At 46.4% G+C, this 24,529-nt stretch overlaps 9 protein-coding genes across 9 annotated transcripts; 5 read left to right on the forward strand and 4 right to left on the reverse strand.

The window, feature by feature from the left end:
- Positions 1-2,173: 2,173 nt before the first annotated feature.
- EDB93DRAFT_1109329 (uncharacterized protein) lies at positions 2,174-4,218 on the reverse strand (the record flags this gene model as incomplete). Its single annotated transcript, XM_041447956.1, has 9 exons — positions 2,174-2,600; positions 2,651-2,796; positions 2,846-2,980; positions 3,036-3,180; positions 3,226-3,443; positions 3,493-3,616; positions 3,672-3,872; positions 3,921-3,968; positions 4,028-4,218. 9 exons carry the CDS (start codon positions 4,216-4,218, stop codon positions 2,174-2,176), a joined length of 1,635 nt encoding a protein of 544 aa, XP_041300974.1.
- Positions 4,219-5,749: 1,531 nt separating this feature from the next.
- On the forward strand, positions 5,750-6,467 carry EDB93DRAFT_1257074 (uncharacterized protein; the record flags this gene model as incomplete). Its single annotated transcript, XM_041454055.1, has 2 exons — positions 5,750-6,019; positions 6,069-6,467. The coding sequence occupies 2 exons, from the start codon at positions 5,750-5,752 to the stop codon at positions 6,465-6,467; spliced, it is 669 nt and encodes a 222-aa protein (XP_041300975.1).
- Positions 6,468-6,491: 24 nt separating this feature from the next.
- EDB93DRAFT_1045581 (uncharacterized protein) lies at positions 6,492-6,659 on the forward strand (the record flags this gene model as incomplete). Its single annotated transcript, XM_041444615.1, has 1 exon — positions 6,492-6,659. A coding segment is annotated over one exon (168 nt), but the record flags the coding sequence as incomplete, so codon positions are not given.
- Positions 6,660-10,648: 3,989 nt separating this feature from the next.
- Positions 10,649-11,790, forward strand: EDB93DRAFT_1257077 (PIN domain-like protein; the record flags this gene model as incomplete). The annotated part of the gene is made up of 6 exons (XM_041454056.1): positions 10,649-10,733; positions 10,805-10,887; positions 10,949-11,055; positions 11,110-11,359; positions 11,418-11,533; positions 11,598-11,790. 6 exons carry the CDS (start codon positions 10,649-10,651, stop codon positions 11,788-11,790), a joined length of 834 nt encoding a protein of 277 aa, XP_041300977.1.
- Positions 11,791-14,970: 3,180 nt separating this feature from the next.
- Positions 14,971-16,153, reverse strand: EDB93DRAFT_1243709 (uncharacterized protein; the record flags this gene model as incomplete). The annotated part of the gene is made up of 5 exons (XM_041452181.1): positions 14,971-15,279; positions 15,334-15,506; positions 15,562-15,634; positions 15,695-15,949; positions 16,001-16,153. 5 exons carry the CDS (start codon positions 16,151-16,153, stop codon positions 14,971-14,973), a joined length of 963 nt encoding a protein of 320 aa, XP_041300978.1.
- A 1,919-nt stretch (positions 16,154-18,072) lies between these two features.
- EDB93DRAFT_1069808 (uncharacterized protein) lies at positions 18,073-18,599 on the forward strand (the record flags this gene model as incomplete). The annotated part of the gene is made up of 2 exons (XM_041444951.1): positions 18,073-18,255; positions 18,315-18,599. Coding segments are annotated over 2 exons (468 nt in total), but the record flags the coding sequence as incomplete, so codon positions are not given.
- A 193-nt stretch (positions 18,600-18,792) lies between these two features.
- EDB93DRAFT_1096578 (uncharacterized protein) lies at positions 18,793-19,104 on the reverse strand (the record flags this gene model as incomplete). The annotated part of the gene is made up of 1 exon (XM_041446801.1): positions 18,793-19,104. A coding segment is annotated over one exon (312 nt), but the record flags the coding sequence as incomplete, so codon positions are not given.
- A 2,120-nt stretch (positions 19,105-21,224) lies between these two features.
- Positions 21,225-22,194, forward strand: EDB93DRAFT_1257082 (uncharacterized protein; the record flags this gene model as incomplete). The annotated part of the gene is made up of 5 exons (XM_041454057.1): positions 21,225-21,348; positions 21,407-21,530; positions 21,584-21,734; positions 21,810-22,015; positions 22,065-22,194. The coding sequence occupies 5 exons, from the start codon at positions 21,225-21,227 to the stop codon at positions 22,192-22,194; spliced, it is 735 nt and encodes a 244-aa protein (XP_041300981.1).
- A 1,136-nt stretch (positions 22,195-23,330) lies between these two features.
- EDB93DRAFT_1186911 (uncharacterized protein) lies at positions 23,331-23,807 on the reverse strand. The gene is made up of 2 exons (XM_041450834.1): positions 23,714-23,807; positions 23,331-23,660 (listed from the first exon to the last, which is right to left on the reverse strand). The coding sequence occupies exons 1-2, from the start codon at positions 23,741-23,743 to the stop codon at positions 23,433-23,435; spliced, it is 258 nt and encodes an 85-aa protein (XP_041300982.1). The 5' UTR covers positions 23,744-23,807; the 3' UTR covers positions 23,331-23,432.
- Positions 23,808-24,529: the final 722 nt, after the last annotated feature.

A 24,529-nucleotide genomic window follows, 5' to 3' on the forward strand; every position in this document is an offset into this window, starting at 1 on the left:
GATGTCCCATGTCATGATGATAATTTGACACAACTGACGCCCGTACTCACCTAGTCTCACTTTACAAATGCAACCAAAAATGTCTCTCAAGCTCTGCATGCCCTTGCTCACTGCAAGGGTGTGACAACTGAAGCGATTGATTACTTCTATGGAATCATCCACATCTACGTTGAATGCGGATAAAAAACATGTGCAAAGAATGAAGGCCCAGCAGCAGGCATTGAAAGTAGTTGGGGCATAAGCCATTTCCAATCCTTGAACATGGGTTAAACAGCAAAAGTAAACCTATCATTCACACTCACCGCATCATTTTTGCAACCAAGAAAAGACGTGACAACTTCGACATATCATGCAACAGGGTGCCTCACAATACACCCAATATATCTCTCGAGTTCGCCTCTACGAGCCTTGAAAAAATCAGCACTGAACCACCCAGCATACTGTTTCTCAGGAAGTGGTGGGAGCGCAATACCAGGAAGACGTCTAGTTGAAGTGTGTAACATGATGAAGTGAGAGAACCACCGTTGAACTGTTATGCGGGTAGGAGAGATCGGTGGGATGTATGGATCATATGATTCATCTGTAGCCGAAGAAAACAGTGAAGTAACACTATAGATGGTATATGCTCCAGAAAGGCCCGACGTGTGCTTCAAAGGTGAGTGAACCAAGACCCAAAACTTTGGAACTTTAGATTACCATGCAGGGCCAGTGTCTGCTTCCCCCAGCCCAAGTCTACTGAGCCTAGTATTATCATTGTTGATGGAGTATTCCGTCGAAATCTGAGCTTGGTGTACATGTAAATAGAGAAATCCCCATGATCAGCTATAGAAAGATGTAAGGATTCCATATCCTCTACACCCAAACTAAGGCTTCATAATAAGGTTCAAGGACTTACGTCCCGACATCCGTGTGACTTACTAATGCAAAGAAGCATCACACTTTGCGTCCGAGTCATGCGGACACATTCTCTTTCCTTACCTTCACTTTCTCGTTATGCTCAACAACGAGCTCAGTCTTTCACCATCATTCAGAACTATACCCTGGACTTATCACCAAACTCTCTTTCGTCATTCTCTCTTAGTTTCATTCCTTCGCCCCAAAAGCAGTCAAATACCCAACGGTTCTCATCATTCCTGTGCATGGCGAGCTCCCTATTACTACCCTCATTCAAAAATTAACATACTCTCACTCATTTCCATTACTCCTACCCTGTCAGGCTCAGCGCCACCATTCTCCGTCTCACTGAACCTTCATGTTCGTAATAATAAAGGACCCTTACTCTTTTGTAGATAAAATACGGCTTTGTAGACTCATTTTGAACATTGGTTGATTTCCCCACTATGAACTCACGTCAGATCCTAAGAACAGTCCTATCGCCTTGAGCCACACAATTCCCTTATTGGACTCAATGTCAGCCTTATAAAGAAGTCTGCTACTTGTAACAGTGTCACCCAGCCGGTTAGGTGTCATCATGACTTAGCATTCTCACTCTTGCCTTAACCATTATTACTCTCATTTGATCCCTGTACTACAGTTGCTGCCCATTGCCCTTCGGCCAAGGGGGCAGCTACCCATATTCATCCCCTTAACCCTTCTGGAATACTAGCAGACTTTGAAACTGTTATTACCTTAGGAACACTTCTTCTTGTGTCGCTGACCTCGAGCCTCACACACTAAAGTGTCATCGCCACACTACTATTTCCCACAGTTTTGAACTTAGTAATAATATTAGAAAAACAACTGCATCACCAAAATTGCTCATCCTATACCTAACTATATATACACCTGTAATGGCTGTGACACACTGTGTGGACTGTGACGAATATCTACAACCGGGTGTCAGATATATGATAATACAAGCAATCAATTTTTGTGATATAGTTAGAGCAATGTTCCAGAATTGTGATATAGTAAGAGGAATGTTCCAGACCTGTGATATAGTTAGAGGAATGTTTCAGAGTTGTGATATATGCGAAGACATGTAATATGGTAACAATATAATGTAGTATAAATGTGGTAACCGGGTACTGATCGATTGGACATGAGTATGATGAAAAAACGAACATATGAGTGACATCATTCTAGTGCAGCAGAGTGAAAAAGATACATGTGAGCAGTTGCGAGTCCATACGAATATCCTAACTACAAAATTGTTCTGACCTGCCTTGAATAATTATTTCTTGAATTTGCGCTTAGTTGGGGCATTCCTGGGATTTGTAGCACAGCCTTTTCGTGTGCGTTTGGCCGGCTGAGGGACGTCTTGCTCTTCTTCTGTCAAAGGATCATCATCAAACAAATTGTCAATGGACGAGGTGATGGGTGCCGGTGGAGCAGGGGTAGGTGAGCGCACAGGTGGAGCAGGGGTAGGTGAGCGTGCAGGTTCCACTAAGTCATTCGCAGGAATGTCTTTGATGGATGCTTGAGGAGATGAGGGAGGTAATGGCGATTGACGCGGTTCCTGATTGAGTGTGGAGGACTGGGATGCCCGTGTGGCGCGCGCAGCGAGCTGCCGTTCCATTGCCACCATGTCATCGTCATCCAAGCACTCAGCCCCTCCAGAATAAGTAGGCTTGACACCATTTTCATTGCTGAATAATTTCCTGTATGCAAATATACATTAGATAGCAGAATGAAATAGTTAAGAACTCACTCGTTAAAATACGCAAGCAGGGAGTCGACCCACTCCCCATCTCTCCTCTCACGAATGAGGCGCGTGATCCTGTAATAAAAGTCACTGTAATGAAAAAGGCCATCCTTGTCCTTCCATTTGTCGAGGGAGCTAATGCCAAAGTGTGCCTAGGAAGTAGAGAATAAGTAAGAGAATGAAAGGAAAGCAAAAATGAACCTGGACAGCCGCATATGCAATGTGCTCAGCTTCAACTGTCGACATGCCGTGGATCTTTGCATTGCAGGGGTGTGTTCCATTGGAAACACCAGCTGAGAGAGCAGATGAAGGAGATGTAAAGATGTGTTTGGCAACCTGAGTGGCATATCAGCGGCGCATATCATTAACACAGCCAAAAAAAAATATGTACACGTGACAAAAGATACCCCCTGAAAAGTCCCTCGATGATATCGTCAGGGTCAAAGTCCTTACCTGGACTATCCCCCGGATACAGATAAGCAGGCCACAAGGCTGCGGTCACCTTCAGCGACCTGGCTTGGATTCTCTTCCTCACCCTGTAATGTAATTAGTACTACCAAGTTTGATAAAAAAAAACTTACTCGGTCGAATCCTTGTTATATTCAATCAAGAATTGAGCAGGGCAGAGCATTGGGTCAAGCTGCAGGTGATTGAACCCCATCTTGGAGTGAGACTTGCTGTCGTCACCAATTGGAGGGTTGACGAGGGCCTTGTCTGGGACTGGAGCAGCATATGTGCCCATGCGGCTCTTGAGGCGACTGGCATCTTCTGACCGGGTGTGATTGATCATATGCTGCATCTGCAAATAGTGAGTTGCAATCAAGATAGGTGTATAGAAACTTAAATACCTCACTGATGATATATGCGAGTTTGTCGTGTTTTTTCTTCTTGCCGATCAAATTTCCAAGATAAGGAGCGTGATCCGTGACATATTCGAACGTCCGCTTGTAGTGTGCATGTGTGTGATCATCACTAAAAATCAAATTAATGTGCATGTATGCGCATAAACGAAAATGAACAGACTTACATGTTATTGAGGATGTTTGTATGGGCAATCTTGGCCTGTGCGTCTGTCAGATCTCCGTCCTCGATCGCTTCATCTTGCTCTAGAAGCAAGCACACCTGGATGACCTGCTTAAGGTCGCAGAACATATCCAGACCGTGTGTGATCCAACGTGCAATGTGTATGCACTGGTCCCGCGGTGTGAGTTCTTTGTGACGTGATCTTCTAGAACATCATCAAGATCAGGATATGTGTGAAAATGAAATGCCTCACCTTTTTGTCTTTTCAGCCTTCTTTTTGGCTCTAACAGGGCTATGTATCCTATATGCGTGCAGGTAAGCTCTGTTTTGAAGACAACAGATATCATTTAAATGACTCACCTGGCCTTTTTGGACCTGGACCTGCCCTTATCACACATGTTAGATGTGTTTAACGCGTCTCTTCCACGTTTCTTGGATATCCGGGGCGGTGGTGTACTTGGGGGAGTACTTACATCTGATCCAGAAGAATCCGTAGAAGTACCAATAGAATCAGATGAAAAAGTAGAATGAGAGCGATCGCGACGCGCCATAGTGGTGGGAGGGAAAGATGAGATACATACGGCGATACTAGGAAATAGTCCTTATTTGGTTATTTTAATATCATAATATCAAATATCCCCTGGATATCTACGTATCCAGAGTTAAAACAATGGGAGAACGTTGGGAGAACGTGATACAATTGAGCAAGAATTACAAATGATATCTACAAGTACAGCACACGGTATAGTACAGGAAAAAAAAAACAAGGCCACTGGATCATCAATCTTCATCTACAGGGATATTATCCTGATCTTCCAGTGCCTCGGGGCTTTTCGTGACGTAGTAACTCCATGGCACAGTGGGATTCTTGGGATCTGGATCAGGGTTACCAGCGCGCCTGACAAGCAGGTTGCAAGGGGATGTGGCTATTGGCCTTGAGAAAGATCAGTCAAAATTTCTATTGAGAGCAGGAGTTGCGACTTACACAAACTCTGGTTCGATAACAGGATCTTCGTCTTCAACCTTAACCTCATCAATTCCGATTTCTGCATCTTCAGTCTTCATCTCCGTGTTGTCCCTGTTACCGCTGTTATCCTCTTCTTCGGATTCGGATTCGGATTCCGTCTCCGAGTCATCTGAGGCTGAGTCTTGATTATCGGCCTGTTCGCGGATGTGAAAAACTATTTTCTGTTATAAGTTAGATCGGTTTTTAGACGAGAAAAAAATAAATACCTTAGTGCCAGGAGAATCCAAGTTAAGATTGAAGCAGTAGGTATTATTGACGGATATTGAGTTTTGGATGTTGATGAATACAACATCCCTGAAGACGTTCAGGACAGAGGTCCAGGTGTCGTTGGCAGTGACGTTAGCCATTTGATATTAATATGAGTACTTGATGATAAAGTTAGTGTTCGAGGATTTCATGTGACCGCAAGATTCCAGCAGAGTTTGAATCTGACATCAACCAAACTGACTCGATCATGATCTCACCTTACTTTCAATCATATGACCTTACTATTGGTTATATGCCCTTACTTTCGATCACATGCTCATTCCAGGCGCATTTGGTGAGTCCAACAATGGTCTGCTCCCTCTGTCTTCCTTCCATTACCGTACTAACCAGTCTGCACATCAGCATACTGCTCACTCTGAGGAGATTCTCTGCGAGGCACGCGGTGCAGCCGCCGGTGCTACGTTTGCTGTGAGCGATCCAAGGCCAAGATCAGGTATGTTTCATCCTAAAATGACTGACACTAATCATTGTTATCATCACCAGACTTAAGCACGAAGGAGAGGCATTCAACCTACTCCCAATTTCCTCATCCGCGCTGTTGATTGGTGAATCCACATCACCCATTGTACCTCACCGATTTTTTATCTAGTTAATTGTATGCTTGTTTACATTTCCTATCTAGCTTAACACTTGACTCTCACTTTCAGTTGTTAAATTAATGTATATTCAAAGTAGACTGCTGCACCAATTCAATGGACTGTTTAAATATGCTTGTGGGGTGATGAATTGCTTGTGAGTTCTGCAACCAGTGAAGATGTGTCCCTTTCCTGTTTCTCTATACTTTGTCCATGGTCAATGACATTCGCTGCTTAGCTTGCAGTGCAACATTTGGTTCACGCAAGCAGCTTGCAGTGCATACAAGTCAATGTGCTCTTAACATTATCTTTACTGATCAAATATTTGACCGCAAGCGCAAATTAGACAAGAAGAAAAGGAGGCAAGACAAGAGGGTCCGCTGTGATAAGTCCCCTGAGCGCATTCCTGGTGATGTTTATATCCCAGAGCAGCCAGGGGTTCAAGACCCAACATTCACCAATAATGAAGATCCTTATATTGATGTATGTAAAATTTTCTATAGCTGTATTGTCCTTGTTACATGTTTCCTAGGTTGAAATGGCTCGCCCTCCATCTCCCTCACCTCCTCCCATTAACCCCGTCGTCTCTCAGTGCTCTGGACGGAAAATCCGAATGCCTGCTCGCTTTGCAGACTTCCTACCAGGGAGCGCAACTCACCTTGCCCACATGCCACCCACTGCTCGTCAGCAACGCAGACATGATGTCATCGCAGATCAACACGTGGATCAAAACTCTATGCCTCGTTCCCCTTCCCCCGAAACATCAGAGCATGAGGACACACCCCCGGTCCTTATTCCTTTTCAAATGGAAGCGGATGACGCAGGGCTCTATCGCATCTACATTACCCGGCCCAGCAACATCCCCAACAACGATACCCTTGAGGCTGTAACTGATGCTCCAACACTTGCCAGGGACGATCAGATTCCTTGATCGAGTCGAATCACAGAAGGCCTGTCGTCTAAAGGCACCGAAGGACTCTATGAAGTGTTCTCGAATCCTACCTCTGGCCTCCTCATGGCATACCAGTATTCTGGAACCGGCCAGCAATCTGTTGCTGAGTTGCAGCGACTCACAACTTTTGTTGGTGATCTGCTTTTCAGACATGCTGACGCACTTTCATTTTCCCATACACAGGAAGCAAAGAACATTGATGCCTATTTACAGGACAAAGCCAATCCATTTCGCGAGGAATATGGCTGGAACCGATTGTCTGTCAAGATCAGATTACCAAACGAAGGGACAAAGTGGCCGTCAGAGACCGACGCCCCAGAACTCGAGATCCCTGGAGTATATCACCAATTGATCATCGATATCATCGAGTCTGTTTTCACGGATGACACCTCAATATCATTCAACATGATTCCTTACTGCAAATACTGGCAATGCTCTCCTGATCGCACCATTGAAGTCTTCTCAGAAGTGTACTCCAGCCCTGAGATGTTGGAGATGTATGATGAAATTAATGCTTTGCCTCGCGAAACAGGTGACGAATACGAGCGCTCAATTGTGTCGCTGATGTTCTGGTCTGATGCAACACACTTGGCAAATTTTGGCAATGCTTCCCTGTGGCCATTCTACCTTTACTTCAGAAATCAATTGAAGTATGTTCGAGGGAAGCCAACCGCTTCTGTGTGTCACCATGTGGCTTATATTCCTACAGTGAGTTTCTTATATTTGATCATATCTAAGTATAGCTAAAATCAATTCATTCATTAGTTGCCGGATGATCTACAAGACCAATACATGAAGATCTTCAGCAAGCCATCTAGTAGCGAGGTATATACTCATTGTAAACGTGAGCTGATGCAAGCAATATGGGCTCTACTGCTCAACAATAAGTTTATGCACGCCTATGTGCATGGTATTGTCATTAAATGCAGTGATGGCATCACTCATCGAATCTTCCCCCACTTCTTTACTTATTCAGCCGATTATCCGGAGAAGTGAGTCCGTCATTTCATTTTATCACAGCATGTGCTAATAATTTAGAGTTATTCTGTCAGGCATCAAGAACCTTGGGCAATGCCCTTGTCTGCGTTGTCTCACAAAGAAGACCGAGGTTCATTTGATGGGAACAAAATGCAATATGAAGCGACAGATCAGACGTATGCAGAAGGATGATTGGAGACACCATCGAGAAGTTGAAGACGTGCGGAAGCTAATTTTTCAATTGGGCATACCAGTTGATGGTTCACGTGTCAAGAATATACTCAATGACGAATTGTTGGTGCCGACTCGGGTAAGTTTTCATTATTATTTCAATCTCTACCAACTAATAATATCTAAACGTAGAACTCATTTTCTGAGAAGCTATGTCCTCACGGATTCAACCGCTTCTGGATGTTCGTGGTGGATGAGCTTCACAAATTTGAACTGGGTGCATGGAAAGCAATATTGACCCATCTATTTCGCATTTTGCACGCAGCTGGAGGACATGCCATCCAGAAGTTGAATGAGAGGTACGTGTTTGTAACATATTATTGCTGATCTACTAATACCTATTCTTAGATATTGAGATACACCAAGCTTTGGTAGAGGAACGATCCGTAAATTCAATACAAATGCTTCTGCAATGAAACACCTTGGTGCATGAAATTTTGAAGATCTGCTTCAGGTAAGATCGGTTCACACTTTCCCATTATGTTTTTTAATGATCAATAGTGTGCAATCTCTGTTTTTGAGGATTTACTTCCTAAAAATCACAATACCATGGTTCTGGACCTCCTATTCGACTTGGCAACTTGGCACGGGTTCGCAAAATTATGTCTGCATACTGAGGACACCTTACATTTTTTCGACACTGCAACAGCTGTTCTCGGTCAAATGATATGTAAATTTAATTGAACTACTTGTGCACACTACTATACTACAGAATTGCCTCATGAGTATGCTGCACATGGATGACGGAAATCAAAATTGGCTTCGCAGAATCTCAACTCGAATCTGACAAGCCAAGTCAATGAGGTTGTGTCTGGTCCGAAGCGCAAAAGACTCAACCTCAACACCTACAAATATCACGCCCTCAGAGATTACCCTGACACAATCCGACAATTTGGTACCACAGATAGCTTCAGCACACAACCGGTAAGTTTTAATTTGATCATACATATAGAATATTGATGTCATTCTAATTTTTAGGGTGAACTGCAGCACTGGCATGTGAAACACTGGTATCTGAAAATGCCGAAAGGCAAGAAGAACACGGTCTCAAGCATGACGCGGATTGAGACCAGGGAATGACTGCTGGGGAAGATTGTGAAGGCACAATTGGCATTGATTGATCCCGGATCACAATGCCCTCAACGCATACGCACATCACCAGCCGACCACTACCACATCTCCAAATATGTGAGGACCTCGCATGATCTCACCGAGTGGCTCGGAGAACTTACAGATGATTTAGCAGTAATGGTACGTGATTTTAATATTCTAGAGCTATCAAGTTTTTGACCTGAGGAGTAGGATCTTATTCCATGACTTCAAGATCATCTTTTAGCTCGAATTCGCAGGATTGAATACACTGGTGATGAATTTCAATTCACTGACAAGGACCGCTCGAAAATATCGATTGCTAACAACAAGATTCATGAGCACAGAACTCTCCATGTCAACTACACTACCTACGACCTACGATGAGAACAAGACTTACTCAATTCACATACCCGTGCCGACATCATGGTTCTCTCGCACGAGACTGATGAGGCACAACATCCTTATTGGTATGCATGGATAATCCGGATTTTTCATGTCGATGTCTGGAACTATGACGACATTTCAATGACAAAACCACGCCAAATGAATTTATTATTTGTGCGCTGGTTCGGCCGTGATGTCAGTTACAAATCTGGTTTCTCGGCAAAGCGGCTACCGCGTATTGGTTTTCTCAGAGGCGAGGATCCTTGTGCCTTTGGTTTCGTAGATCTTGACATTGTTATCCGGGCTATTCACCTTATTCCGGCATTTGAGCATGGTCAAACTGACCAGCTTCTCGCGGATTCATTTGTGCGACGTGAGGCAGATCTAGATAAAGATTGGCTTTATTTTTATATAAACATGTAAGTCTACAGTACCGATCTACTGGCTAATTAACCTATACTTCTATTTCTAGATTTGCAAATAGAGATATGTTTATGCATTACTGGGGGGGAGGTATCGGCCATAAAATATCTCACGGGTGGGATGAATTTTTGCAGGCTGATGGGGCTGAGGTTGGTGTTGTAGGAGAGGCAGAGGGTGGAGATATGGAGTTAGACGATGAAGAGGATGAAGGAGAGGATGACAAAGAGGATGACAAAGAGGATGACAAAGGGGATGACAAAGAGGATGACAAAGAGGAGGAGGATGAAGAGGACCGGGTAGAAGCAGATGAGGGAGAAGAGTTGGATGATGACATTCTGGCAGAGGAGGGATATGGTGCTCTGTAGTATCATGTCGTGTATGATTCTTTGTTCCATTTTTGATCGACCGATCCGCTTCATTGATACGTCGTTGAATTCTGAGTGCAAGCATTCCTGCCCTAATATTATTTGATATCATCATAAGCACATATAACATTGTTTCTAGCTTATAAATACTATATACTGATGCTACCACCTTATATCTACAATATAATAAAGCTGTCAACGTCATTGAACACATTTATCTTGATGTCATTGTGAGGCAGCTTTATAACATGCCAATCTTGTATGACGCACGCACGCATGGAGCCATAACTCTCGATCGTGTGAAAAAAACCAGATACGGTTGTGTTACCTAATGTCAATGGTTGTGACATTTGAGCAACGTGCCACCCAAACCAAGAAGGATGCGACCCCAGGCAGCTGCAGATGTGAGCCTTCGGAGACAAAGAAAAAGAGGACGGGAGGACGCCGGAGCTGCACTTGATGTTGTAGACGGAAAAATGGGACATTTTTGAGCTGCCGACAAGCTCGAGCCACCACTGGGTGAGGTGGGGATCTGGATTAGTGACTAAGGTGAGCACAAGCGCAACAATGCAGGAAGATGCTGAACTGACTGCAAATTTCCCACATCCTGACCGTCAATCTACCATCTGGACGGTGCTGAGGTTTTGGTGAGTGCATGTCTTTCTCTGCGCGAAAAATCTGACCATCATGCTGATGGACTGCAAATTGACAGTCCTCGGCTTTGCAGTCATGGCGGCTGCACCGCCGCATAGCCACCCAATTTATAATATAGGTAAGTACTCGCCCTACCACATTGTTCTCTCTTCCTCCTCTTCTCCTCACCGTCACATCCACCGTCCACAGTACACAATCTTCTCTCTTGGACGTACAATGGCTGCAGCTCGTTCTTCTCCGGCACCACAATGGGCATCAATCATCTATGGGAGGTATGTACTATTATGTGGCCCGCTTTTCATGTGACAGAGACCTCATGCACTTGCTTCACAGGTGCTTGACCCTGCTGCGACGACGGTACCCATTGTGTCCCTCGCCCTCTCAGATCGATTTGCAGGACCTGCCCCTCACCTGCCCTATGTTGTGGGCATTGATTCAAGGTATGTGATCACAATGTCGGGTGTCTGTTCAGATGCTAAAAATTATGAGTGCAGTGGATGGTTCGAACAGTGCCAACAAGGAAAATGGCAATGCGCGCATTCTCAAACTGGAATGAACCCTGCGCTCCGCACCTTTTTATTTCACCTGGCTCAGCTTGCACGCTTCCCGGTGCAACTCATCTTCTGTTATGATGGCGGCCAGCGGCCAGAGGTCAAAAGAGGGTGCTGCATGTCTACAAGAGACCATTGGATGGTCAAGCCCACGCAACGCATCCTGAATGCCTTCAACACACAATGGATCACTGTGTGTCGTATTTCTTTTCCTCTGTTCTCGCTGTCAATGTCATTTTCTGCTGTCTTAGGCTGTGGGTGAAGCTGAAGCACAGCTAGCATTGATGAACAATGCTGGAATTATCAATGCTGTCATGACAGATGACAGTGATGTCTTCGTCTTCGGAGCTAAGACAGTCATTCGGAAGTGAGTGTTTCTTTTTTTTTTTGTGTGTGTGTGGGCAGTTTTTAAGCAGGGATTTTTTTCTTAGTTCAACATTCTCATCCGATGCAACCGTCAAGGTGTACACCACAAGCACTATTCAGGAGCACGTAGAACCCTGCCTTGTCAGTGATGCCTTTGTGACAATGGCTGTTACGACTTGGATGGTATCTGTTGGCGACGCTCAAACAGAGCTTGTGTTGTCAACGGTTGAGGACGTCCTTGGGCTAGCCCAAGGTTAGGGGTCGTACTTGGCAGGTCTTCGGCAAGTACGATTTGACGCCTATGTCCAAATCGGGTAGCTTATGTCACGCGGGTGCGAGACGATAAGCTATATCGGCCTAGGCTTACGACACCTGAAGGTTAATCGTAAGGATCATCGTTAATTAGAAGGACAGAAGTCCAACTAGTTAACAGGGGCTTTGCTTGTCGACGAAGTCAATGAGCAAAGGTCGAGACTATAGGCTTATCCGCGATGAGCAGATAAGAAGATAGAATATAGACTGCTGGCGAGGCAGAAAGGATCACTCTGGTGAGAGTAGGAGGTCAAGAACCAAGTAGATTCAAGTTAGGGAATATGGTACATGGTAGCGAGTTTATATAGAGGACAGGAAACATATTAGTGGATGATAACTCGTACTGCCAGGAGAGGCAATCGATAAAGGGTAAGACCATAACAGGAAGGCACGTTCGGTCGAGGTAGAACGTGCTAGATAAGAAGGTGAGTCAAAGATCGAAATAAGAAGTGAAACGCGCAGGGGCACGATCGTGCAGCTGCGGATCTAAGTATAAGTTGCATGTGCGACTGCGCACCGAGTCAGAGATCAGAAAAGGGGAAAGGGCAAAGGGGATGCGTCGTGCATCAGATCATAGGTTACCGTCCGGACGGTAATGGCAAATAGACTGTCCACAGGATCAGTCAGGTGGTGGAACGGAGCAGGGGTATGCTTCGTCAGCGAAAGGATCCGGCCAGATGTACTGGCTTTGCTGTAGCGATAGGTAGAGAGCGAAAGGGAATGCGAGGATGACAAGGATGACCAAGGTTAGGTCGGGGTAAGGGTATGACGCGAGGGCTGATACGAGGAGGATCAGGAGAAAAATGGTAGGGGCCCAGGCGTCTAGATGTTCTTGTAACAATGGCTATCTGCTGTGGTGGCGACTATGATAAGGCAGGTTAACTATCCTACAGATGACTTTTATTGCTAACATCTTCATCAGATTGGTCTTGCTGGCTGTGGCCCTGAGACTGCCCTTCATCTTGTTCACTGCATGAACACCAGTATATTGGCGCATGACGGTATCCCACTAGATGAAGCCCTGAAACAGTGGCGGGATGCTGCTCGGTATCACCTTACAGATGATCCCACAGGCAAACTTGGCTGAGCTCATCCTGCACTGGCCCGCTCGCTTGCTGAGTCATTTCCTGATCCCAATGTCATCAATCTGTATGCGCAACCTGCTGTCACCCCACTTGCCGAGTTGCCTGCCCTGCCTGATCTTGCTCCACTGGCCTTGGTCATCCAACAACTCCTGGGCTGGGAGCCAAAAAAACTTGTCAGCATGTTTCATTCCACCATCTGGCCTGCTGTTGTCTTACATGAAATGCTCGAGGACCTTGCCAACAAGTGACAAGGTGTGTTAGTTCCCTACTCATTCTATTCTATGTTACTCTGATGCTGTGTACAGAATGATCTTGCCCCTTGCTGCATGAGGGCTGTGTTTCAATGCCATGCTAGGCGCCCTAAGAAAGTGCTTGCAGGGATTGTGGGACATGATAACAACATACCTGTCTGTGATTTGGAGCAAGCCACACTCCAGCTGCTTGATGGGCTGACTGGAGACTCTACTAGCCAAGATAACGAGACATCACGAAGCAGCAAGTACATTCGGGTGTGGCTCACGGACCAGATATATGACTGCTGGGTGCAAACAATGGTCCCACTGCCTGCAGGGCCTTCTAATTCTTGTGCAAAAGATTCCAACTAACCTAGTATCATAATGTAATTGTATCTCATCATTTCTTCTGTGAATCTTTTCTTTAGTCTGCTCTCACACTTGTACTGTTTTATATTTATATACTATCTCACATTTTAGCATTTGTCTTTTCAGTCGCCACATGCCTTCACGCACACTACTTGCACCTATAGACGTTGATCATCCACCTCATCCTCGTGACTACTCTAGTTCCTCGCATGAGGGGCCAAGTTGTGGGCCAACTGGTCACCAAACCCTTCTCCTTCATCACCCTATTCCCCAGCAGCAGGTGCAAACGGAAGAGCTCCATAATTCTGCCGTTCATGGTCCTGGTCAATACAATGACCACTTCCCTGGCTGTCTGCTCAGGGTCCCTTCGACCATCCACTTCGCCACCACCATCACACAATTTACGTGTCCGATCTCCAGGTCCTGGGTACCCCAACTATCCTCCATCAAATAGGCAACCTGTGGGACCTGCCCAGCCCAGCCTGTCACAATGATCGCCGCCTAATTACCCTCGTGAAGCTCCTCGCCTAGAGCATGATACGGCATGGGATCGTCGCGGGCCACCTCCTGAACATCATCATGAATGGGAGCGTGAACGAGAGCATCGAGGACGCCCTGAGTACCCCTCACATCCTTCGCAGCAACCCTATTATCCCTCACGTTCTCCCGGTCCTTGTGGACACAGTCCAATTGAGATGTCTCCTTGCTCTGCACATCTGTCTGCACACCCATCTCATGCGTACTGGGGCTCCAAGCCCCCTAGCAGTCCCCCTCATCCTCGTTCACCTGCAGGTCCTCCTGAGGGTGGCCACTGGTGATACGACCCTGCACACGAACAGGAAAGAGACACGCAGGAGTATGAACAGGAATGTCAGCTGCACGAGCAATGTAGGCAGTCGATGGGTTTCACAACTTCGCCGGAAGGCGCTCCATATGCACTTCCTCATCATATGGGGAGCAACTCATGCCCTTCTGAGAGCCCACAACCCACTCCTGTTCCTGATTTGTGTGACCACAAACAGAAGCCAGTGAAGGATAGCAAGGATTTGGACACGCAGAGCATTGCTGGTATTGGCATCATTGGTGAGGCACCTAAGAAGGAGAAGAAGTGAAGGCAGCAATGCACCAAGGATGACTCCAGTCGGTCAGATTCTAACGGCATTGACACCATATTGCCAATCACTCCATCCTTATAATATGTAGATACTATCTCACATTTTAGCATTTGCCTTTTCTATAGCAGAACTTTGTGGTTTGCCGCCAAACAACCAGGATACATCACTCTTAGGGTTAGGGTTATACCATAATTGGAAATCCGTCCCAGGACGGCCCTAGTCTAGGGTTGGGTTCTGAATGTGGCTACAGTGAGAGACTACAAATTGTTATCTCACATTAAAATATATTATGTATGATTACTATCCAGTGTACATAGTACAGTCTCAAGCACAATGACAGGTTCTACCACAAGCATGGCAAGGGTCTTTCCTTGGCATATTAGGATTCATATAGTGCTCTCGCTTCTCCCGAGGATTGTCATTCCATGACAACAGGTACTTGAAGATTGTACCTGGATTGTCAAAATTTTCGGCCCATCCTCCCCAATCACATATGTCTCCAAAGTCCCATCTGCATACCTTGTATAAGAATTGACATCCACCTCGTTGGAAGGAGTGAGTACCATAAGGACGTGGGTCCACGCCAATATCCAGGAGGTTATTGCGAAAACACTCAAGGAATGCATCAGAGGTCTAGGCCAGATAAATGAGAAGAAGCAGCATTGCCAATAAGCATAGGACACTTACCATACCATCTGTGGGATTCACACTAATACTGTCGGTACCAATTTTCTTCCGAAAAATAAACCCATCGAGATTCTCACACCTCTCCCTTGCTAACATCCACCACACTGCAAACATTCGCACCAAGCACATCCACAGACGTTGCTCGTCAGCATACACATAGAATGGTGCTATCCCTGTACAGTCACTGGTCAGCTCCAATGTGTTGTGCATACTCATCAAGCAACGCACCTCCATATTGATGGGTTTTTCTGAATGGCAGTTCGAGTCTCACACGGAAGTCAGCAGGTTGGAAGCCCTCACCCTGAAGCAATAGTTCGGCAGAAGCATCAAGCCAGTTTCCTTTAATCGAGTTGTCCTTGACTTGGAATGTGATATCTGCCCAGGTGATCCGCAGGGCCTTGTCATAGCGCAGGAGACAGATCATTGAAACCAAATAAAGTAGCAGGAGCATACTGTGAATCGTGAATCCTGCCCACTCTGCTGGATTTTCAGCCTTTCGCTTGCAAGATGTTGGCCCGTACTCTTTGCGTGGTGTTGCCCAGAGAAAATCCCACAGGTGCTTCATAGTTGCTTTGTCCATGGCTCGAGCACTTGTAACAGCCTCCCCAGACCGTACCTAACAATAATGTCAGTCAGAGTTGTGATGGGAAATGTACAGAGCACTTACCTTTCTTCGATGGAGACTAACCATGTATTGTGAGACTGTGACTGAGAGCAATGGGTTTCCGATGGACTTTCCAGGGATTGTTGGATGTTGTGACCATGGTTGTGTCCCAAGCTTGTGGTCACGACCAAACTTGTGGCTCATGGCAGCTCGCATCTTCTGCGCAGTGCCATATGTCGCACGTGGGACATTTGGAGGCTTTGCCTTGCCGGTTTAGATATCATTTTTGTCGCATCTGCAAACTCTGAGTCAGTCATGCATAGCATGAGTTTCACATAGCACGACTTACTTGTCCATTATCCAGAGTGCGATCCACATCGGAAAGTCAGTAGGAAGATCAGGATAGAGGCCGTCGATATCATCAGCCAACACAACCTTGTTTATAGTCACACAAAATTCCTTGAATTGATTCCAGTACCTGCACTGCATGTCAACAAGTGCTGCAGAGAGAATATGATGTCACATACCGCTGATAGTCGGAAAGAGTGGTGTCAACGATGACACCTGCCGAGGCCGTCTCAAGGCTCGCTGATAGTTGGTCATGGTGCACTGGGACAGTCATGGTGGCAGCCGTCCTTTTATGTTTTGATGGCAGGGTGCTGGCTTCATTTGTACTGCTGCGCAGTATGCCACAGGCGGCCTGGTTGTCGACGTCGAAGCTATTGAGGAGGGATTCTACCTCCTCATCTTGGTCTTCAGCTGCGGCTTCAGTACTGATGCCTTGGGATTCAACAAGATAAGCAGTGGCACCCTTCAGTTGAGCTAGAGACATAGCAAAAAATAAGTATAGCTGTGAGACAACTCAGACAAGTCCAAGTGTGGATGCTTCTGATATAAGTTTGGTTCAATTTGAATTTAACAGCAAGAACTACCATTTGACACACCATACTCTCCCTGAGCAAAATCATGCTGGAATGCAGTGATGGAGAAGAAATACTCTGCCTACCAGTCCTCGGCCAGGAATACACACCTGGAACACCACTTGTCACCTACCAATTACTGGTGTAAGCAAATCCAGCCTCTAAGACGCGCACAATGTACTGACACATTAATTGAACCTGCTTACGGACAGAACCCGAAGAACAATGAAAGCTGATGTACAAGAGAAACTCAAACAGTACGGAAGGCCAGTCAGCGGTAACTGAGAGGAAGTGTTGCAATGCCTTCGAGCATTCTCTGAAGATGATAAGGAATGGCTGAGGTACGCAGCATCCAAATTGTACAGGACCTGTTGACCCATGAGCATCATAGCTTGTTCCAGCCAAAACTAAAGCGAAAGCGAGGGGAACATACCTCTCGCAAGACATTGTCCTGGAAGCGGGTTGAGGATACATTTGGGGCAGTGCCACCAACTCTCACTTACAAGAGCAAGAAGAGTGCGGACCGCACTCAATGTGCTCTAACTGATAAGGATCGCTCTGCAAACACATCATGGGTGAGATCTGTGCCGAGAATGACAAAGAAGGTATTGCTCACTGCTACTGTGCATCTGTCATGCAGGCTACAGCTGTCTTCTCGGCATTTGGAATGCCAATGGACTTCAGCTGTGCGCCGTCCCTTCCAAAACACAGACGGACACAGATAGAACTGGCCCAACAGACTCTTGAAGTGCTGGCAGACTCAGAGCTGATGGGGTGTGGTTCCCTACATGAACAGGTAGATCATTTATCAATTTTTCAAGAAAAGATGACATTACCACTTACTGACTTATGTAGGAGTCATTTGCCGTGCGCATGCGGAGAGTTGAGAACAATGTACAGTCAGTCAGAGATGACATATATAACATCGAAGGTAGTATCAACAAGGTGGCCGCTCATGTCATGGATGTGAAGTCATTGGTTGGCTGCTCCACACTGTCTCCGATTTGCGAGAACCACATTCCCCACCAAGCACAGTGGCCTATGGGTCAATCTGCTGGTACAACTACTGCAGTACTGCCATCGTCAAGTCAGCCAGTCAGTTCGCCCCATTCAAATTTAAACACTGTACCTCAGCAGTCCATCCCCTCAGCTAAACTTGGCATTGCTCTGCTTGGCGATGAACGGTTTGAGTACGACAAAACACGGGTCCCAGAGCCACCGACAATTCACCTTTCGAAGGATATTGATAGGTTGTGCAAGGAGTGGGAGAGTTCGAACTTGCTTTGTGTGGGTGGTCGTGGAATTCCTGTGAAATACTGGGGTGAGTTCTACAAGAGAGCAAAAGGCGCCAAAACAACAGCTTGGGATGCTCTAAGGGTTGAGTGGGGGAATTGGAAGGTATGGCCTTGATTCGTACTTCAGCACTACTGTCTTGATTAATCCAAACCTCCGTCTAGTTTATTGCCGAGGAGCGCCAGCATTATCCAGATACCGCCTCCTTCTGGTGTGCATTCAGTGATGGAAACGGCAAGAGATTTTCTTATCAGCAAATCCTTAACTGCATCGCCGAGCAGCGGACTGCTGCTGCAGCTCGAGATGCAAATAATGCACGCACATTTTTTGGTGGAAATCTCGACCACCCATTGGCTCAGGGTGCATTCCGCTATGCCAAGGGTAGCAAAACATATCTATTACAAAAGGATGACGCCATTGCAAAGAAATGGCGTGAACTTCTCTCGATGCAGCCAGACATCTCAAGTGTTCAACGTGACTCCTCTCAGTAGCGCTCTCGATCTTTTCTTTTCTTTTGCTTGCATACAAACTTCTATAGTACATCAAAGTTTTAATCAAGTACCATACTTTAGCCAACCTGCAATCCTCACAGGTTCACTATTTCCCTATGACTTATGAATGTCAGCTCCGGTTTGAAACTTCTCATGCCAGTCGCCAATCAACAAATATACGAGAAAAGCCGGTGAGCGCTGGTAGTAATAGACGAGAGATGCCACTGAGTGCCGGTATGCCAATGCGCTCGAAGATATCATTGACAAACGAGTTCAGGATGGCCATGGCCTTGTTGGAGATACCGGTATCAGGGTGCACCTGCCTCAACACTGCTATGAAAGTCAGACACAATGAAAAAGTAGAGGAGGGCGTACCAATGCGCTCGAAAATGTCGTTGACAAATGAGTTCAGGATGGCCATGGCCTTGTTGGAGATACCGGTATCAGGGTGCACCTGCCTCAAACACTGCGATGAAAGTTAGACCTGCAATGAAGAAGTAGAGGAGGGCGTACCAATGACAAACGAGTTCAGGATGGCCATGGCCTTGTTGGAGATGCCCTTATCAGGGTGCACCTGCCTCAAACACTGCGGCCAAAGTTAGACCTGCGATGAAGAAGTAGAGGAGGGCGTACCAATGCGTTCAAAGATATCGTTGACAAACGAGTTCAGGATGGCCATGGCCTTGTTCGAGATCCCTGGTATCGGGGTGCACCTGCCTCAACATTTGTTAGCCTTGTCGGCAGGACTCGACGAAGAAGAAGTAGAGGGAGGGCGTACCAAGATATCGTTGACAAACGAGTTCAGGATGGCCATGGCCTTGTTGCAGAGATCCCTGTATCGGGGTGCACCTGCCTCAGCACTCGTTAGCCTTGTCAGGCAGTCTTTGCAGGTGCCTTTGAGGCAGTTGAGACGAAGTCTGGCTTAGGTGCCATTTGATGATCTGGGTGGGGCAGGAGATGAAGCGGATCAGTGAGAATTGATGGACGCACCAACAAAATGCGTCTGATCCTGTTTAGTCTTTGCAGGTGCCTTGGAGGCATCTGAGACTCTGACTTGGGTGCCATTTGATGATCTGATGGGTAGGAGATGAAGCGGATCAGTGAGAAACAGAAAGCGGTCCGACAGTGAGAATGATGGACGCACGAAACATTTCCAAAACACGTCCGATCCTACCCCAAAAATGGCAGTTCTTCGACGGACGACGGCGACAGTCGTCCGTTTCATCCTGTCTTGTGATCCGCGTCGTTGATCGATGGTGGTCGAGGTCCAGGTGGAGCGTGATTGGAAAATGAGCTCAAGGAGGAAGGCAGCGCTGTGGCTGAGTCGTCACGTGTCACGTTTGCAGGCAAACCTCACCGTCAATTTTTCACACGAAGTAATTTGAACAAAATCATAATGCGCACGGCCTCTAGCACTACTCAATCTACCATCCAATCATAGTCTGTACTCTCGCATTCCATTGCGGCCCTCTAGCACATCCCTGCACGCCTACATGAACCTTCCCAATCCTCTAAAAGCGCTATACTTCGTCCAGCATCTAAGCTCAGGGCCCGGCTCTTGTCCGTGCCATCGTTTGGTTTTCGCAAGGTACGTCACAGTGTGGTTGCGCGGCACTGTCATGATGCTTACAAACTGAACAATTTCAGTTCAAAAACGTTCGGACAAAGAAATCTCAACTCTGCGAACAAGCGGTAAGGTCTGTACACCAAACTAGTGTAACATTAATGCAGACCCATGCATTAGGGTTCGGGAATGCGGTCGCCTGCACTCCGAACGGCGACCCTCAGATGGCACCAGTCGTGACTACAAGTGCATGTGAGAAACATATCAGATGGTGCGTCATTGCTATTATGCACATGTTGGGCTTGGCAGGAACTTACGATGCTTAGTAGATGTCTGTCTTGGGCGAAACCCGAGATACAAATCCAGAGGCTGTCAACCTCGACCTCGTCGAAGATATGGTGCGCAGTCAGCTCATCGAACTCGTGAGTGATCTCAACTTTAATGATGAGATTCATCTGTGATGTGTTATCATAATGCTACTCTTGATCTCGCAAGCCCACATCCACGGGAAATATGTGAGCACAATCTTTGTAATGTTGTGCGCTGTGATTCTAATCATCATATCAGGACGTTTTTGGTCAAAGAGCATTCAGACATGAGTGGCTGAAGCAAGGAGTGTATAACACTAAAGTAAGTATATCAAGAGCACACTTGGATGGTTGGACGGTCCTGATCTCTCCCCTCTTGTCAACCAGGTGCTTCTCCTCCTGATTGGCATGATGAATGATGAGAATCTCCATGTGAAGGATACAACGGCGCGGACACTCGGACGAATCTGCAACCTTGTAATGGTATTTTACTGTCACGCGATCGACATTCTTGGTGTGTTTCATTCTGAGTTCTTCTCGTGTTTGTTTCACTAACTAAGTACCACTCGCAGCGGGTATGGGTGCAGGTATGGCCCCCAGTACCCAGGGGTTTATGCGTGCTGATCCCTACCTGTCGTTATCTACTATATGTAGTACCTGAATTTCTGAAGCAATCAACTATATTCCATTAATCTCGGGCGCTCGCTGACAATGCCTTTTGCCTTGAACGCTACCACCCTATCTATGGACGCAGAACCTCCACTCCCCTTGCCAGCGTGGGTTCGGTCGGCGCTTCCCTCATGCTTTGGGGTCCTCGGTTTCTTGCTTAGCTTCTGTGGACGCGTCATCACAACTGCCGCCTCTAACTGCCACTGCCTCGACACTTTCTGCAGTTACTGGTACTGCTGGAGCATCAGGAAGTCCTCGTACCACAGATATCGGATGGTGCGCTCGTTTCGTGGGCTGGATTTGCTGCGCATCTGTTCAGAACGCAGACGGTCACCATGAGTCTGGCCGGTTCATCCTTACCAGAATTAGACTGTGTGCTCCATCAAAATTTTGCTTGCTAGAACAGATACCGGTAACCCACGTATTTATGTCACACTTCGATTAATTCACTTCTCACTGCCAGCATCATCAGCTGCTTCGCCCTCTGACCTAGACCCAGATCCAGCATTCTCATACAAGTCCTATGTGCTTCCATTACAGTTGAAGGAGAAGGTAGCTGATATGATATCCCGTAGACTAATGTTAGCATTAATTAACGCGATTAGCCCCAAGTCATTCTTCTTGCAGGAGGAAACACGCCTTTCCGAAACGACACAAATCGCGAGCTACCATTTCGCCAAGAGTCTAATTTCTACTACCTCACAGGATGCTCTGTGCCTGGATCGTTCTTTCTCGCTTTGTACAGCTCCAGGGTGCATGAGACAGTCATGCGCGTTGATTGAGAAAGAGGCGGAGGTGGAGGAGATCTTCGTTGTGTCGTGCCGGCGTGAAGGGTACGAACGCACTAAATATCGATGTCCGATAACTCACCAATGACATCAGGGCCGTTCATCAAGCATATCTCCCTATCGTCGCTGCCTCCAGGAGAGCAGCTACGTTACACTACTGCTGTAATGACCGAGAGTTCACTACTGAAGTACTGATCCAGAGCATCGCAAATGGTGCGATGTGATGTTCATCGATGCGCTCACCTGATGAATCGTCAGCTTGATTGGTTTGAAAGCAATATGAAGGATTTCTGACTCAGGCCCCTCAACCCGCAGCGCGTTGCGACCTGTGAGTAGCCCTAGCGTTAATAATCATGGTGATTCTTGATCTTCGACTTATTCAAGAGTCCTTTAAGCAGGATTGGATCATCCGTGCGGGAGGTTCGTATAAGGTTTTAAATCCTAATAGGTTCCTCAACGTTCAATATCGGTGACAAAAGACTGTTGGCTGCCTCAACTCCAACTTCACTCAGGGCACCGAGTGCCGAGTACCTTGATTGAATATATGCAAAGCGTGCCCTTTATTTTCATCGCTAAAAACGATAAAGCCATATCTTACGACGCACGATCAACGTTTCGCACCCTCGAGGACTCACCAAATACCAGGCGCGTGTTTTAGCAGCTCGTAAAGAGTTTGTCCATCATAAAAGGGAAATACAGTGTTCCGGACATCCGATTCAGTCTGGACTAGTGACCGCGGCCTAACTTTCTCTGTGCTGTCAGCCTGGGGGGACGCACTGGACTACTACCATATGTATCCGTTCTTATCTGATATCGCACCTTGCATAAATCCGCTTTCGAGCCGTAATAAAATTCTCGAACATCGTTTGAACAGCTTCCCTACCGAGGTTATCGAGTTAAAAAAATTTCAGTGTGCCGTTGGCTTCTAGCGCTAGGAATTCGGTAGTCTCCACGGAATTCGAAACGCCAGCCAGCTTCACTCGTGTTGGATATTTCTCAGAATCATGGGAGCTTCTGATCTGTACATCGGGAGATAAATGTATTATGGACAGCAATACTATCATGTACGTTCGAGTCGGTCAGCTAGAATCTGCATATGATGTATGGTATAAGGTTGACGTGACACGATAATGACCACGAAAAGTCTCCACTTACACTGTTGGAGAAATTCATCATTTCGATCAATGTCAAGTTCTCCACAGGTGAAACCTGCACCACAGTAAATAAGAAACTACCGTCCCGTCTTTCACATGTGACATGCTGGTCGCAGAATTCGTGAACAGGATAATCGACAATATTTGATTCTCCGGATTCTGATGATCCTGCAACCGACGTTCCCCATCATAGCACAAGCGTGTTCCAATATCACAAGAGGGAGCATAGAATGAGCCTACACGAGTACCTAGATCTATTTTATCTGGCTGTACTGTAAACAGAGTTTTGAATGCGAGGCAGTCAGAAATCAACGAGACCTGGACAGCGAGTCAAATTCATTCCTAATCACTTCATCGGCTCCATCCGCCGAAGGACGGCCCCAAGGATTAGTAGACCAACATTGCTCGATAAATGGCCAGCATTGCTCAGGGAGCTCAGGATAACGAGATCGAGAGGGCGTTTGCGACTTAGCTATGCAGAGTATGATGGCGGCATCGTTTGTGAGGTGATAATAGGGTGCTTTGTTAGTGAGGACCTACGAGTAGAGCTTTTCATATTAACGAGAGGCCAAAATTAACCCAGACGTACCTGCAGCATGATACCGTCAAACGAATACATGTCGCTCTGCTCGCTTGGCCGAACTTGAGAGCCATTCTCCCGCTCGACGAGTAGCTCAGGGGCCATCCATCGCATGTTTCCTTTGATTGCGGACGTCCAGGATGCCTGGGAGGCGGAGGGCACCTGAGTCAAAGATACACTAGAATCAAAGCATATAGTTAGTATATTGACTGCCACAGGGTCATTGAGCTCGCACGGAGGCCTCCAGCCATAGCAGAGCTCTCACCTGCAGCAGGGCACAAAATAACTAATAGTAAGGAACAAAAACAAAGACATCGGTTTCGGTAATCATGTGACTGACGTGAAAGTTTGTCGCACAAGATTTCCCCCTCATACAAGCGTGTGTATTATTAGTAAGCAACGCTTAATCTAAATTTAGACTCGTCAATATTGCAAAATCCATATTCTATTCTAAATAAAGCTTAGCGCTGCGTACTTCAGATCAGCTTCAATACCACACAACATATCTATATCACAATGGCAGAAGACAATCTGAACCCCGCCGATTTCGTAAGGACATTGTATTTTGCATCCGCGTGAGTTCTCATAGCAAAATTAGATACCCGCGGATGCACTTCAAGTACCAGGGCCACTGTTAATCAGTGATTCCGCGATCGTAAGCATTTGACTTGTATCGTATTGGTTAAACTAAGCTAGTGTAGAATGTATGGAATACTGCAACTGATACGGCTCAATATCGCATCGAAAATCGCATCACCGTACCACCCATTCCGGTTCAAACGACTCTCGAAGACAAGTGTTGGTAACGCTCATGGCGTTGCGCAA

The sequence above is a fragment of the Suillus bovinus genome (assembly GCF_016758785.1).
Source record: "Suillus bovinus strain UH-Sbo-P2 chromosome Unknown EDB93scaffold_153, whole genome shotgun sequence".
Lineage (NCBI taxonomy): Eukaryota > Fungi > Basidiomycota > Agaricomycetes > Boletales > Suillaceae > Suillus > Suillus bovinus.